The sequence below is a fragment of the Manis javanica genome, chromosome 1, assembly GCF_040802235.1.
Source record: "Manis javanica isolate MJ-LG chromosome 1, MJ_LKY, whole genome shotgun sequence".
NCBI classification, from domain to species: Eukaryota; Metazoa; Chordata; class Mammalia; order Pholidota; family Manidae; genus Manis; species Manis javanica.
In genome coordinates, this window is record NC_133156.1 from 181,806,093 (window position 1) to 181,821,661 (window position 15,569).

At 36.9% G+C, this 15,569-nt stretch overlaps 1 protein-coding gene across 5 annotated transcripts in view; it reads left to right on the forward strand.

Annotated features, from left to right (window-relative positions):
* Positions 1-15,569, forward strand: part of EXOC6B (exocyst complex component 6B) — a 640,335-nt gene that overhangs the window by 341,724 nt on the left and 283,042 nt on the right. For all 5 annotated transcript variants that reach the window (XM_037027188.2, XM_073211565.1, XM_037027190.2 and 2 more), the window contains 2 exons: positions 13,163-13,234; positions 13,926-14,023. In XM_037027188.2, the coding sequence (XP_036883083.1) occupies positions 13,163-13,234; positions 13,926-14,023 (170 nt within the window). The remainder of the gene's footprint in view (positions 1-13,162; positions 13,235-13,925; positions 14,024-15,569) is intronic.

The following is a 15,569-nucleotide window of genomic DNA, read 5'->3' on the forward strand; positions in this document are numbered from 1 at the left end:
AACTGATATTGGAATACAGAAAAGTTGCAGGATACAAAATTAATACACAGAAATCTGAGGCTTTCCTATACACTTACAATGAACTAATAGAAAGAGAAACCAGTAAAACAGTTCCATTCACAATTGCATCAAAAAGAATAAAATACCTCAGAATAAACCTAACCAAGGAAGTCAAAGACCTATAACCCAAAAACTACAAGACATTCTTAAGAGAAATTAAAGAGGACACTAATAAATGGAAACTCATCCCATGCTCTGGCTAGGAAGAATTAATATTGTCAAAATGGCCATCTCGTCAAAAGCAATCTACAGATTTAATGTAATCCATATCAAATTACCAACAGCATTCTTCAACAAACTGGAACAAATAGTTCTAAAATTCATATGGAACCACCAAAGACCCCGAATAGCCAAAGCAATCCTGAGAAGGAAGAATAAAGTGGGAGGTATCTTGCTCCCCAACTTTCAGCTCTACTACAAAGCCACGGTAATCAAGACAATTTGGTACTGACACAAGAACAAAGCCACAGACCAGTGGAATAGGATAGAGTCTCCAGACATTAACCCAAACATATATGGTCAATTAATATATGATAAAGGAGCCATGGACATACAATGGGGAAATGACAGCCTCTTCAACAGCTGATATTGGCAAAACTGGACAGCTACATGTAAGAGAATGAAAGTGGATCGTTGTCTAACACCATACACAAAAGTAAATTCAAAATGGATCAAAGACCTGAATGTAAGTCATGAAACCATACAATTCTTAGAGAAAATCATAGGCAATTGGACATAAACATGAGCAACTTCTTCATGAACATATCTTCCCGGGCAAGGGAAACAAAAGCAAAAACGAACAAGTGGGACTATATCAAGCTGAAAAGCTTCTGTACAGCAAAGGCACCATCAATAGAACAAAAAGGCATCCTTTAGTATGGGAGAATATATTCATAAATAACAGATCTGATAAGTTGACATCCAAAATATATGAAGAGCTCACACACCTCAACAAACAAAAAGCGAACAATCCAATTAAAAAATGGGGAGAGGAGCTGAACAGGCAGTTCTCCAAAGAAGAAATTCAGATGGCCAACAGACACATGAAAATATGCTCCACATCACTAGTCATTAGAGAAATGCAAATTAAAACCACAATGTGATATCACCTCACACCCATAAGAATTGCCACCATTCAAAAGACAAACAACAACAAATGTTGGTGAGAATGTGGAGAAAGGGGAACCCTCCTACACTGCTGGTGGGAATGTAAACTAGTTCAACCATTGTGGAAAGCAGTACAGAGGTTCCTCAAAAAGCTCAAAATAGAAATACCATTTGACCCAGGAATTCCACTTCTAGCAATTTACCCTAAGAATGCAGTAGCCCAGTTTGAAAAAGACATGCACCTCTATGTTTATCACAGCACTATTTACAATAGCCAGGTAATGGAAGCAACCTAAGTGTCCATCAGTAGATGAATGGATAAAAAAGATGTGGTACATTATACTCAATGGAGTATTATTCAGCTGTAAGAAGAAAACGTTTCATACCATTTGCAACAACATGGATGGCGCTGGAGGGGTTATGCTCAGTGAAATAAGCCAGGCAGAGAAAGACAATTACCAAATGATTTCACTCATCTGTGGTGTATAACAACAAAGAAAAAACTGAAGGAACAAAACAGCATCAGACTCACAAAACCCAAAAATGAACTAACAGTTACCAAAGGTAAAGGGACTGGGGAGGATGGGTGCGAAGGGAGGGAGAAGGGGAAAAAGGGGCATTACAATTAGCACACATAATGTACGTGGGCGGGGCACGGGGAAGGCAGTATAGCACAGAGAAGACAAGTAGTGACTCTACAGCATCTTCCTACGCTGATGGGCAGTGACTGTAATGGGGTATGTGGAGGGGACTTGATAATGGGGGGAATCTAGTAACCACAATGTTGCTCATTTAATTGTATATTAATGATACCAAAGTAAAACAAAGAAACAAACAAAAAGCTAAATACAATTAATGAATAAGCATAAAAAAAGGTAATATAATGTTTTGATGCTTCAGGATTATGAAAGGAGTTCCTAACTAGAATACAAAAAGCATAAACCGTAAAGGAAAGGATTTATACATTAACTATTAAACTACATAAAAGTGGATTAGTGTAAAAAATAAGCCAAATGGTGAGAAAAGATATTTATTTGCAACACATAAAATAAAAAAAAAATTAACATAGGATATATAACTATTCCTAAATACCGTTACAATAAAGACAGACATCTCAAAGAAAATATGAACAAAAGATTAAATAGATACTTCACCAAAGATGGAATCCATTTGCCTGAGAAACATGCGAGAGGTGCTCAACTTTGGTATATCAGTGAAGTGCAATTTAAAGTTAAATTAGGTAACAGTATACAAGAATTAACAATCCAAATGTTGCTAAAAATATGAAGCAATCAGATTATATGCTGCTAAGGGAATGAGTTTAAATTGGTAAAATACTTTGAAAAAATTTGGCTTTATCTCATAAAATTGAAGATCCCCATGAACCAGAAATTTTATTCCTTATTATTTTCCCTTGAGAATTTTCTATTAATGTATTATAAACACATGCAAGAATGTTCATCCAGCATTGTTGAAATTTCAAAATTAGAAATGATGTAGATATCTATCAGTAATAAAAAGAACAACCTGGTAACCAGAACATGAAGTATTATACAGCATGAAAATGACCACACTAGAGCTATATACAATGACATACATGAATTTTGCAAGTAAATGTTGTGATTGAAACATAGCAGAAAATTATATGTACAGTTTATTTCCATTTATAAAATGTTGAGAAAGAAAATAGTGCCAAAGGCTGAATATTTGGGTGGATACAAAGCAACAAAATTGAGAGCAGAAACTGACAAGCCACAGACTGGGAGAAAATACTTGCAAAACATAGTTTTCTGGTGAAAGACTGGTGTTGAAAATATACAAAGAACTTTAAAAACTCAGCAAAGGAAACAAAAGCTCAGTTAAAAAATGGGCAAAATTTCTGAACAGATTCCTCACCAAAGAAGATATACAAGATAGCAAGTAAGCATATAAAAAGGTGTTCAACATCAGATGTTATCAAGGAATTGCAAAATAACACTAAATTCAGTTAAACTCAATTAAACCGAGATGCCACTACACACCTATTGGCTGAACTCTAAAACACTGACAAAACCAAATGCTGGAGACCATGTGGAACAGCAGGAACTCTCATTCATTGCTGTTGGGAATGGGAATAGAACAGCTGGCTTAGAGGACAGTTTGGCAGTTTTTTACAAACATCCAACTGCGTTGTCATATGATCCAGCAAGTACACTCTAGATATTTGTCCAAATGAGTCAAAAACTTGTTTTAACAGAAAAAGCTGCACATGCATGTTTGTAGCAGCTTATTCATAATTGACAAAACTTGGAAGCAGCCAAGATATCCTTCAGTAGGTGAGTGGATAAACAAACTGTGGTACATCATATAATTGAATATTGTTCAGTGGTAAAAATAAATAAGCTATCGATTCATGAAAATACATGGAAGAAATTTAGATACATGTTGCTAGGTAAAAGAAGCCAATCTGAGAAGGATATATACTTTATGAGTCCAAGTATATGGAAATGACATTCTGGAAAGGCAAAATTATGGTGACAATAAAAGATGAGTTGCCAGGATTCAGGAGAGGGATGAATAAGTGGCACAGGATTTTTAGGGCGGTGAAACTATTCTCTATGATGTTGTAATGGTGGATACATGTCATTATACACATGTTAAAACCTACAGAATATGCAACATAAAGAGTAAACACCAATGAAACTATAAACTTTAGTTATAATATGTCAATATTGGCTCATTAATTTTGACAAATGTCCCACCGTACTGCGGGATGTTCTTACAAGGGAAACTGTGAGTGTGTGTTTGAAGGAGCATATGGGAACATTTTGTACTTTCTGCCCAATTTATCTGTAAACACAAAACTGTTCTAACAAAATAAAGTCTGTTAAGTTAAAAATGCAAAGAAACAAACATGGAAGTGATTATCATGAAAGTCATGATATTGTTTCCCTGAGTAGGGAGAGAAGCTATTGTGATTAGAGCATCTGGGAGCTTCTGGCAAGCTGGTGCTGTTCAGTTAGGTCTGCCTGGTAAAATTGTACATACAGGTTTTATTCATTAATGAAAATACTGTACTCACAATTTTTAAAAATGTAAGAAGGAAGAAAAGGAAGTAGCCGAGCCAAAGAAGGCTAGATATCAAAGATTACACATAGCTTTCTTGGAAATCTATGCTAACCAGACTAGAGAAATTTTTTTTTTTTTTTTTTTTTTTTGAGAGGGCATCTCTCATATTTATTGATCAAATGGTTGTTAACAACAATAAAATTCAGTATAGGGGGGTCAATGCTCAATGTACAATCATTAATCCATCTCAAGCCTAATTCTCGTCAGTCTCCAATCTTCTGAAGCATAACGAACAAGTTCTTACATGGTGAACGAATTCTTACAGAGTGAATAAATTCTTACATGGTGAACAGTACAAGGGCATTCATCACAGAAACTTTCGGTTTTGATCATGCAATATGACCTATAAACCATCAGGTCAAATATGAATATTCATTTGATTTTTGTACTTGATTTATATGTTGATCCCACATTTCTCCTATTATTATTATTATTTTTATTTTTAATAAAATGCTGAAGTGGTAGGTAGATGCAAGATAAAGGTAGAAAACATAGTTTAGTGCTGTAAGAAGGCAAATGTAGAAGATCAGATGATCAGGTGTGTGCCTATGGACTAAGTATTAATCCAGGCTAGACAAGGGCAGCAAGACATCCACGGATGCAGAAGATTTCTCTCAAAGCAGGGGGGGTGAGGTTCTGAGCCTCACCTCTGTTGATCCCCAAATTCTCACCTGATGGCCCCCCTGCGACTGTGCCTGTCTTAGGTTGTTCCTCCCTTGAGGAATCTTACCCGTCTCTGGCTAACCAGTCATCTTCCGGGGCCATACAGGGAAATGTAAAGTTGGTAAGTGAGAGAGAAGCCATATTGTTTGCAAGGTTAGCTTTTTACTTCTTTGCAGATTTATGCCCTGTGGCTTCTATGCCCAGCACTTGTCTCGAGGTATCTTTACCACCTGGAGGAATTATGATACTCGGTAAATTCGATATGAGGCACGAATTCTATTTAAGGTTTGTAATTAGGAAGGAAGAAGAAAAGCTATAGATGTAGCATATGAAGGAAACTTGGGAGGATTGATTATTTCTTTGACATATCTTCTTGTATAGTACCTTAAGTATGTATAGGTTTTAAACTACTAACTAATTTGCACACACATATTAACATAATAGGAATACGGTGACATAAACAAAGCAAATCTATAATTACCAGCCATCTCCAGTGAAGCCAAGAAAACCATTTAGGCACCCTAGGCATTTGTGAAAATTTATCTATGATATGATGGATATTGTCCAACTGTACTTGAACCATCAGACAAATTAAAGCAGCCCATTTCTGGGATCTGTTCACATCCCATATGTTCTTTTAACCATAGATAGTCTATAGTCATGAGATTTTGGGGTGCTACAACTTGCACCCCTCCCAACTCCTGGTTGAGTTCCAACAGTACAGATCCGGTCAAATTCGTTGTCTCACTGTATACACATGCCAGCCTAGACATCTCCCTCCTCATTCCTATGGCAAGTCCAGGAGATGGTGGGCTGGATGCAGCCACAACCGCAGCATCGTCCGGATCCCTGTGGAGGCTTTTTGATGATCATCCCCCGGCACGAGTCCTCCGGAGAGTGCTGATGCCGGAAGCTCCTCCTCATATCGTATCTTAGTTCATTTTCTGGGTATCCAAGCTAGGCCTTGATCTTCTGCGTAGAAACAAACAGACCCTTTGCCCACACTTTGACATGCCCTCTATACCACTGTGCAGAACTCATTGGAGGTCAGCACACAGTAACTGCTTTTTTTTTTTTAATTAAGAGAAAGGAATATTATCAGAAAAGAGTACCTCCATAGCTGATCATCTGACACCCTTTAAGTGATCAACATTAAGGATATTTAAAGCATGCGTTGATCTTTGATTTACCAATAGTTTTATCCTGTTAAGGAGTAATCCCCCTTTTCTTTCTTTCTTTCTTTTTTTTTTTTAAATTTTTAATCTACACTTACCTGAAGAATACTATGTTTACTATGCTCTCCCCTATATCAGGTCCCCCCTAACAACCACATTACGGTTACTGTCCATCAGCTTAGCAAAATGTGGTAGAGTCACTACTTGTCCTCTCTGTGTTGTGCAGCCCACCCTCCCCTTTCTCCCTCCCCCCCATGCATGCTAATCTTAATACCCCCCTTCTTCTTCCCCCCCCTTATCCCTCCCTGCCCACCCATCCTCCCCAGTTCCTTTCCCTTTGGTACCTGTTAGTCCATTTTTGGGTTCTGTAATTCTGCTGCTGTTTTGTTCCTTCAGTTTTTCCTTTGTTCCTATACTCCTCAGATGAGTGAAATCATTTGGTATTTCTCTTTCTCCGCTTGGCTTATTTCACTGAGCATAATACTCTCCAGCTCCATCCATGTTGCTGCAAATGGTTGGATTTTTCCACTTCTTATGGCTGAGTAGTATTCCATTGTGTATATGTACCACATCTTCTTTATCCATTCATCTACAGATGGACATTTAGGTTGCTTCCAATTCTTGGCTATTGTAAATAGTGCTGCGATAAACATAGGAGTGCATCTGTCTTTCTCAAACTTGATTGCTGCGTTCTTAGGGTAAATTCCTAGGAGTGGAATTCCTGGGTCAAATGGTAGGTCTGTTTTGAGCATTTTGATGCACCTCCATACTGCTTTCCACAATGGTTGAACTAATTTACATTCCCACCAGCAGTGTAGGAGGGTTCCCCTTTCTCCACAGCCTCGCCAACATTTGTTGTTGTTTGTCTTTTGGATGGCAGCTATCCTTACTGGTGTGAGGTGATACCTCATTGTAGTTTTAATTTGCATTTCTCTGATAATTAGCGATGTGGAGCATCTTTTCATGTGTCTCTTGGCCATCTGTATTTCTTCTTTGGAGAACTGTCTGTTCAGTTCCTCTGCCCATTTTTTAATTGGGTTATTTGTTTTTTGTTTGTTGAGGCGTGTGAGCTCTTTATATATTCTGGACGTCAAGCCTTTATCAGATCTGTCATTTTCAAATATATTCTCCCATACTGTAGGGTTCCTTTTTGTTCTATTGATGGTGTCTTTCGCTGTACAGAAGCTTTTCAGCTTAATGTAGTCCCACTTGCTCATTTTTGCTGTTGTTTTCCTTGCCCGGGGAGATATGTTCAAGAAGAGATCACTCATGTTTATATCTAAGAGGTTTTTGCCTATGTTTTTTTCCAAGAGTTTAATGGTTTCGTGACTTACATTCAGGTCTTTGATCCATTTTGAGTTTACCTTTGTATATGGGGTTAGACAATGGTCCAGTTTCATTCTCCTACATGTAGCTGTCCAGTTTTGCCAGCACCATCTGTTGAAGAGACTGTCATTTTGCCATTGTATGTCCATGGCTCCTTTATCAAATATTAATTGACCATATATGTTTGGGTTAATTTCTGGGGTCTCTAATCTGTTCCACTGGTCTGTGGCTCTGTTCTTGTGCCAGTACCAAATTGTCTTGATTACTATGGCTTTGTAGTAGAGCTTGAAGTTGGGGAGTGAGATCCCCCCTACTTTATTCTTCTTTTTCAGGATTGCTTTGGCTATTCGGGGTCTTTGGTGTTTCCATATGAATTTTTGAATTATTTGTTCCAATTCATTGAAGAATGCTGCTGGTAATTTGAGAGGGATTGCATCAAATTTGTATATTGCTTTCGGCAGGATGGCCATTTTGATGATATTAATTCTTCCTAGCCATGAGCATGGGATGAGTTTCCATTTATTAGTGTCCCCTTTAATTTCTCTTAAGAGTGACTTGTAGTTTTCAGAGTATAAGTCTTTCACTTCCTTGGTTAGGTTTATTCCTAGGTATTTTATTCTTTTTGATGCAATGGTGAATGGAATTGTTTTCCTGATTTCTCTTTCTATTGATTCGTTGTTAGTGTATAGGAAAGCTACAGATTTCTGTGTGTTGATTTTGTATCCTGCAACTTTGCTGTATTCCGATATCAGTTCTAGTAGTTTTGGAGTGGAGTCTTTAGGGTTTTTTATGTACAGTATCATATCATCTGCAAATAGTGACAGTTTAACTTCTTCTTTACCAATCTGGATTCCTTGTATTTCTTTGTTTTGTCTGATTGCCGTGGCTAGGACCTCCAGTACTATGTTAAATAACAGTGGGGAGAGTGGGCATCCCTGTCTGGTTCCCGATCTCAGTGGAAATGCTTTCAGCTTCTCGCTGTTCAGTATAATGCTGGCTGTGGGTTTATCATATATGGCCTTTATTATGTTGAGGTACTTGCCCTCTATTCCCATTTTGCTGAGAGTTTTTATCATGAATGGATGTTGAATTTTGTCAAATGCTTTTTCAGCATCTATGGAGATGATCATGTGGTTTTTGTCTTTCTTTTTGTTGATGTGGTGGATGATGTTGATGGATTTTCGAATGTTGTACCATCCTTGCATCCCTGGGATGAACCCCACTTGGTCATGGTGTATGATCCTTTTGATATACTGTTGAATTCTGTTTGCTAATATTTTATTGAGTATTTTTGCATCTACATTCATCAGGGATATTGGTCTGTAAATTTCTTTTTTGGTGGGGTCTTTTCCTGGTTTTGGTATTAGGGTGATGTTGGCTTCATAGAATGAGTTTGGGAGTATTCCCTCTTCTTCTATTTTGTGGAACACTTTAAGGAGAATGGGTATTATGTCTTCTCTGTGTGTCTGATAAAATTCCGAGGTAAATCCGTCCGGCCCCGGGGTTTTGTTCTTGGGTAGTTTTTTGATTACTGTTTCAATTTCTTTGCTTGTAATTGGTTTGTTTAACTTTTGTGTTTCTTCCTTGGTCAGTCTTGGGAGGTTGTATTTTTCTAGGAAGTTGTCCATTTCTTCTAGGTTTTCCAGCTTGTTGGCATATAGGTTTTCATAGTAGTCTTTAATAATTCTTTGTATTTCTGTGGAGTCTGTCGTGATTTTTCCATTCTCATTTCTGATTATGTTGATTTGTGTTGACTCTCTTTTTCTCTTAATAAGTTGGGCTAGAGGCTTATCTATTTTGTTTATTTTCTCAAAGAACCAGCTCTTGGTTTCGTTGATTTTTGCTATTGTTTTATTCTTCTCAATTTTGTTTATTTCTTCTCTGATCTTTATTATGTCCCTCCTTCTGCTGACTTTAGGCCTCATTTGTTCTTCTTTTTCCAGTTTTAATAGTTGTGATGGTAGACTATTCATTTGGGATTGTTCTTCCTTCTTCAAGTGTGCCTGGATTGCTATATACTTTCCTCTTAAGACTGCTTTCGCTGCATCCCACAGAAGTTGGGGCTTAGTGTTGTTGTTGTCATTTGTTTCTATATATTCCTTGATCTCTATTTTGATTTGTTCATTGATCCATTGATTATTTAGTAGCATGTTGTTAAGCCTCCATGTGTTTGTGAGCCTTTTTGTTTTCTTTGTAGAATTTATTTCTACTTTCATACCTTTGTGGTCTGAAAAATTGGTTGGTAGAATTTCAATATTGTGGAATTTACTGAGGCTCTTTTTGTGAGCTAGTATGTGGTCTATTCTGGAGAATGTTCCATGTGCACTTGAGAAGAATGTATATCCTGTTGCTTTTGGATGTAAAGTTCTATAGATGTCTATTAGGTCCATCTGTTCTAGTGTGTTGTTCAGTGCCTGTGTGTCTTTACTTATTTTCTGCCCGGTGGATCTATCCTTTGGGGTGAGTGGTGTGTTGAAGTCTCCTACAATGAATGCATTGCAGTCTATTTCCCTCTTTAGTTCTGTTAGTATTTGCTTCACATATGCTGGTGCTCCTGTATTGGGTGCATATATATTTAGAATGGTTATATCCTCTTGTTGGACTAAGCCCTTTATCATTATGTAGTGGCCTTCTTTATCTCTTGTTACTTTCTTTGTTTTGAAGTCTATTTTGTCTGATATTAGTACTGCAACCCCTGCTTTCTTCTCACTGTTGTTTGCCTGAAATATGTTTTTCCATCCCTTGACTTTTAGTCTGTGCTTATCTTTGGGTTTAAGGTGAGTTTCTTGTAAGCAGCATATAGATGGGTCTTGCTTTTTTATCCATTCTATTACTCTATGTCTTTTGATTGGTGCATTAAGTCCATTTACATTTAGGGTGACTATTGAAAGATATGTACTTATTGCCATTGCAATAAGGGGAAAAACGCGCGATTTCTTCCGTCCTCAGGTGCTGGTCTCAGGCACCCACCCACCGGTCCCACAGGGAAAAATGCGGGATATTCTTTTTCCTCAGGTGCCGGTCCCAGGCACCCGCTCACCAGTCCCGCCGCCCTGCCTCCCTAGCACCGGGGTCCCTGTCCCTTTTAGGCTTCCAAAAAGCACTCGCAGAAAAGAGAAAAAAAAAAAGGGGAAAAACGCGCGATTTCCTCTGTCCTCAAGTGCCGGTCTCAGGCACCCGCCCACCGGTCCCGCAGGGAAAAACGGGGGATATTCTTTGTCCTCAGGCGCCGGTCCCAGCCACCCGCTCACCAGTCCCGCCACCGTGCCTCCCTAACACTGGGGTCCCCGTCCCTTCAAGGCTTCCAAAAAGCGCTCGCCAAAAAGAGAAAAAAAAAAAAAAAAGGGGAAAAACGCGCGACCTCCTCCGTCCTCAGGCACCGGTCTCAGGCACCCGCCCCCCGGTCTCGCAGGGAGAAACGCGGGATATTCTTTGTCCTCCGGCACCGTTCCCAGTTACCTCCTCACCTGTCCCGCCACCCTGCCTCCCCAGCAACGGGGGCCCGTCCCTCTAAGGCTTCCAAAAAGCGCTCGCCAAAAAAAAAAAAAAAAAAAAAAGCGCTCCGGTTTCTCTCCACCCGCCGGGAGCCGGGGGGAGGGGCGCTCAGGTCCCGCCGGGCTGGGGCTTGTATCTTACCCCCTTCACAAGGCGCTGGGTTCTTGCAGGTGTGGATGTGGTCTGGATGTTATCCTGTGTCCTGTGGTCTCTATTTTAGGAAGATTTTTCTTTGTTATATTTTCATAGCTCTATGTGTTTTTGGGAGGAGATTTCCACTGCTCTACTCACGCCGCCATCTTGGCTCCGCCCATCCAGACTAGAGAAATTTAATTCAAAGATTAAACAGACAAAACTGCATGTGATTTTGTGATCAAGGAGTTAAAATTAAATATATATTCCAAAATGTGGAGCAAAGGCACAAGAGATGGGGAATATTAAAGGAACGTTAAGAAACATGGATAATTGACTTAGATTTTTGGTTGTGTCTAATAGAGATTTAGAAAGAAAAGGCAGTCACAAAGGAGAGGACTTAAAAATTAAAGAAATAAAAGAAGGATGTTTCCTTCTATGAAGAAAGACTAGATTAAAGTTGAAAGGCTGCATTGAATATCAAGGTAAATGATGGGTGACAATTTTCCACTTCTGAAATTTATTATTTCAGTTTGAGGGCAAAAGGCATTTTCAAACACATGAAGATTCAAAGTTCATTTTATTGGTGTTCTATAAAACATGAAAAATCCAAAATATAAGATGGGATAGAATTAAATCAAATGTGGGCAAAAATGAGCAGAATTCATAGATAAATCCAAATAACAGATTATTTGATTGTTAAATTTAATGCTATTAAGAATCTGTACAAGAGACTTAATGTTTAAAAAGTTTTTTAATGAACATTTCAGATTATTTCAAGTAAACAGTGGGAAAATGTATATAAATTATAAATAACCATTATAAGGTAATTAAAAAGAACTATCTAATAAAAAACATGAAATGAAATAAAAAAAGAAAGAAGAAATCACTGTAAATAGGAAACTAAAAATAAGATGGCTGGAATAGATCCAAATATGTCAGTAATCACAGAAAATGTCAGAATAAGAAAGTTTTATAGTCTGGTTACCTAAAGATACTCATATATTAAGATGACCTAAAAAAATTGAAAATAAAGAGGAATGCGATATGCCATATTTTCTAAGGCAAATGGAATTAAAGTTGAACATTAAATGGGAGAAGAGAAGAACATTTGCACTGGTATTAGTTTTAGCACCAAAAAGACAATAGCCTTTTTATAGGGGACAAGCAAGCATCAATATGTATAAAATAAGAACTGTTAGGAATAAGAGAAACCAATGAACCACACCATTATGGAATAGTTCAACATACCACTTTCAGAAATTGAGAGACCAGATAGGGAACAAGTAACCAAAATATAATTAAGAGTTTTAACGACATATGCATCTTTGTATCTGGCCCACTGAGGCTATCTTCCATGTTATTTCAGTCTTCAGATTCATTGATAAGAGATTATGCATAGACTTTATGTGTAATTTTATTTACCCTGTATATTTTCTGTTGTGTTCCTTGTATTGTTCAGTTTTGTTTTCTCTTTGTTGTTTAAACAGACTTGTCTAAGATTTGTCTATTTTAGTGACTTTATTTTTAATTTGAGCTTTTGGTTTAATTGATTATCTTTCATGTCTTCTCTATGTCATTAATTTCTGCTTAAAATTTTTATTTTTAAAATATGAGATTTTGTTCCCTCACTCACTTATGGTTTATTTTGGCTCTTTCTGGCTTAGTTTCCTTTGTTGACTGCTTAGTTTATTTTTCAATTTTTTGTGTTTTCTAATGTTTGCATGTAACAAATTTATTTTGAAAATGGCTTTAGCCACAGTCCAGAGGTTTTGATATGAATTATTTCACTGTTGTTTATTTCAAAATAATCTGCAATACCAATTTTGATTGCTTCTTTAACCAAAGAGTCATTTAAAAGTATGTTTTCAAATTTTCAAGTGTTAGAAATGTAGATCATGGCTTATTGAATCTCTATTCAGCAGTTCTGTGGCTGAATCTGGTATTACCTTAAATCAGGAAAGGGTTGGTTGGACCTTTTCTATTTTCTAGAGATCCTTCACCAGGTGAAGTATTAAAACAATTAAATATATTAAACTTTAGTTTTAATTTTGATAATTAAGATGTTTTCCTTCATTGTCTTTTATTTCCTTTAGTCTTACTGCTCTGATCCAAACCTCGTGTTAGATTTGAAGAACCTCATTGTGCTTTTTGCTGATACACTTCAGGTTTGTGACTTCTGTTTACATAAACTTTACCTAGATGAGTATTTCATCAGCTCCTAGTCTTTTCATTGTCTGTATCTAAGTTTTTAATTGTTTCTTCCTTTCCTGGATCTAGAGCTTTTTATCTCTTTATTGCATTTCTTGGTCAGCACCCTGGCCAGTCATGCTCTCATAAATAGTTTCCACCTCCTTTTTTTCCCACAGAGCAAGTAAATTAACTGAAGCACTCATTATCTTAGTTTTTCAAAACATCCTTAATCCAATTATAGTTCCTGAGTGATTTTGGAGTTTCTTAACTTCCATCTTGAATAATGATTATTCATTGGAATTACATCTTCTGGCCAATAGAATGACATTAGAAGTGGGTGTCATTGGTAGCATTATAAATTTCTTTCCCTACTTCTGAAGGTTGTTAAGGGGACTTGTAGGTAGAACTTAGCTGGTAGTATACCTAATACAAATTGATTTTAATGTTTATCTTTTTATTTTTTTTCTGACTGGCTTAGATATTTTGGTCTGTATCTTTTAATTTTTGAGAGATAAATACTAGATATTAGGTGGCAATGAATGATTCTTCCGTCATGGTTTCACTGAAATTGTTGCCTAAGAACAAAAAACATTTTTCAGTGCTAATCCCTCTCATGTTGCTAAAAAATTACCTTAGAGAATGAAGCTGTTTCTTATTTTGTTTCAGGTGTATGGTTTTCCTGTAAATCAGCTTTTTGACATGCTGTTAGAAATCAGAGACCAGTATAGTGAAACTCTGCTAAAGAAGTGGGCAAGTATTTTCAGGTGAGAAACTATCTGTAGTTAGTGTGACTGGTGCATGTGCACACGGGTTCATGCATGTGTTTATGCTTAAGGTTTCTATATGTAATAAGCAATGAGTATATGTGGCTTATATTTTCTAGCTGTGAATCCAGGATTTGATTTAAAATTCAAATATGTTTTAGTGATATCCCAAATAAAGTTCTCATGATATTGGGTCTTTGTATACTAGTGTCTACTATGTGGGGAGAGTCCCTGAGCCCCATTTTGTCTTTTTGTTCCTTTGAGTAAGTATCAAATATCTTGGTTCATACCATCCAGATCATCTTGTGTCTTCTTATTCTATTTTTTGTTTTTTTCTTTTCATGACCTTGCCTAATCTGCTAAAGGTAGTAAGTAGCTCAGTTATAAGATAGCCTTTTTGGAACATTTTTTGAAGTCTTACTCATGTGATTCCTGTCCTTTTTCCTCTTCCACGCACAAAGAAGGGGCCTATTACAATCCAGTGTTTGAAGCATATTACTTAAGTAGTTTTTGCCACATGCATACAATAATAAGAAAGTGAAACAGTAAGAAAACACCTCTCACTCATATTGTCTCCTTGGAGTGTTTTCCTGGTGCACACCACTTGTCAATTCCCTTGAGTTTCCTCTCTTGAACCTTTACCCTTTTCTTAAAGTACACTTCCTGCCTCTTGCAAGACCTCTTCCCCAGATCTGCTTACCCCATTTTCAAATTCTTATAGCTTCAAGATCTTACCTTGTTCCTTTAATCTTTTTTATTTTTATTGCAGTATAATTGGCATATGATATCCTATTACTTTCAGGTGTACACTGTAGTGATTCAGTATTTTCATACATTATGAAATGATTCTTAGAAGTCTAATTCCCATCTGTCACCCTACAAAGTTAGTACAATATTAGTGACTATTCCTCTTCACAGTTGAAGAACATATCTCTGATCATCACTTAGCCCCACTTATTTGTATTAATGTAAACATTCGTGTTTCTAAAAACCAGGTTTATAGTGCTAGTGGTACAACTATGAAATAGGGGAGGATTATCTCTATAAAAACCTTAAAAATTAATAACATGATATTTCCATGGTCTTAAAGCTCCTCCTATCTGATGCCTCCACTAAGTTTCTATTTTGGTTTTGGTAGTATGGTCTCTGCTTTTAGAGATCCTCCAGTCTAGGTAAGGAGCCAAAGCCTATCAAAGAAAATGAAGTCATGATTAATACAGAGCAATAAATGAAGTAAATGACATTATTTGGATTTATTATAGAAGTTAATTTTCCTCATCTGCCAGAAAGTTAGAATAGGATATTTAGTACAGGTTTAAAGAACATAATCAAATATACCTTACTTAAATAAATGCAAAACACCTCTTGCTTTTTCCAGAACGCACATTGTTTTGTTACTTCTCACTTACCTTAAGGCTTCAACAGGATGCCTTCAAATTTTCTGTCTCATCCATAAATCTCAAATACTATAAGGCCATCTTTATATTTGTTTTCCAAATGTTTCAAGAGTATAGTTTTCTTGCTGTCTTGTTTTAAAGATGTCCTT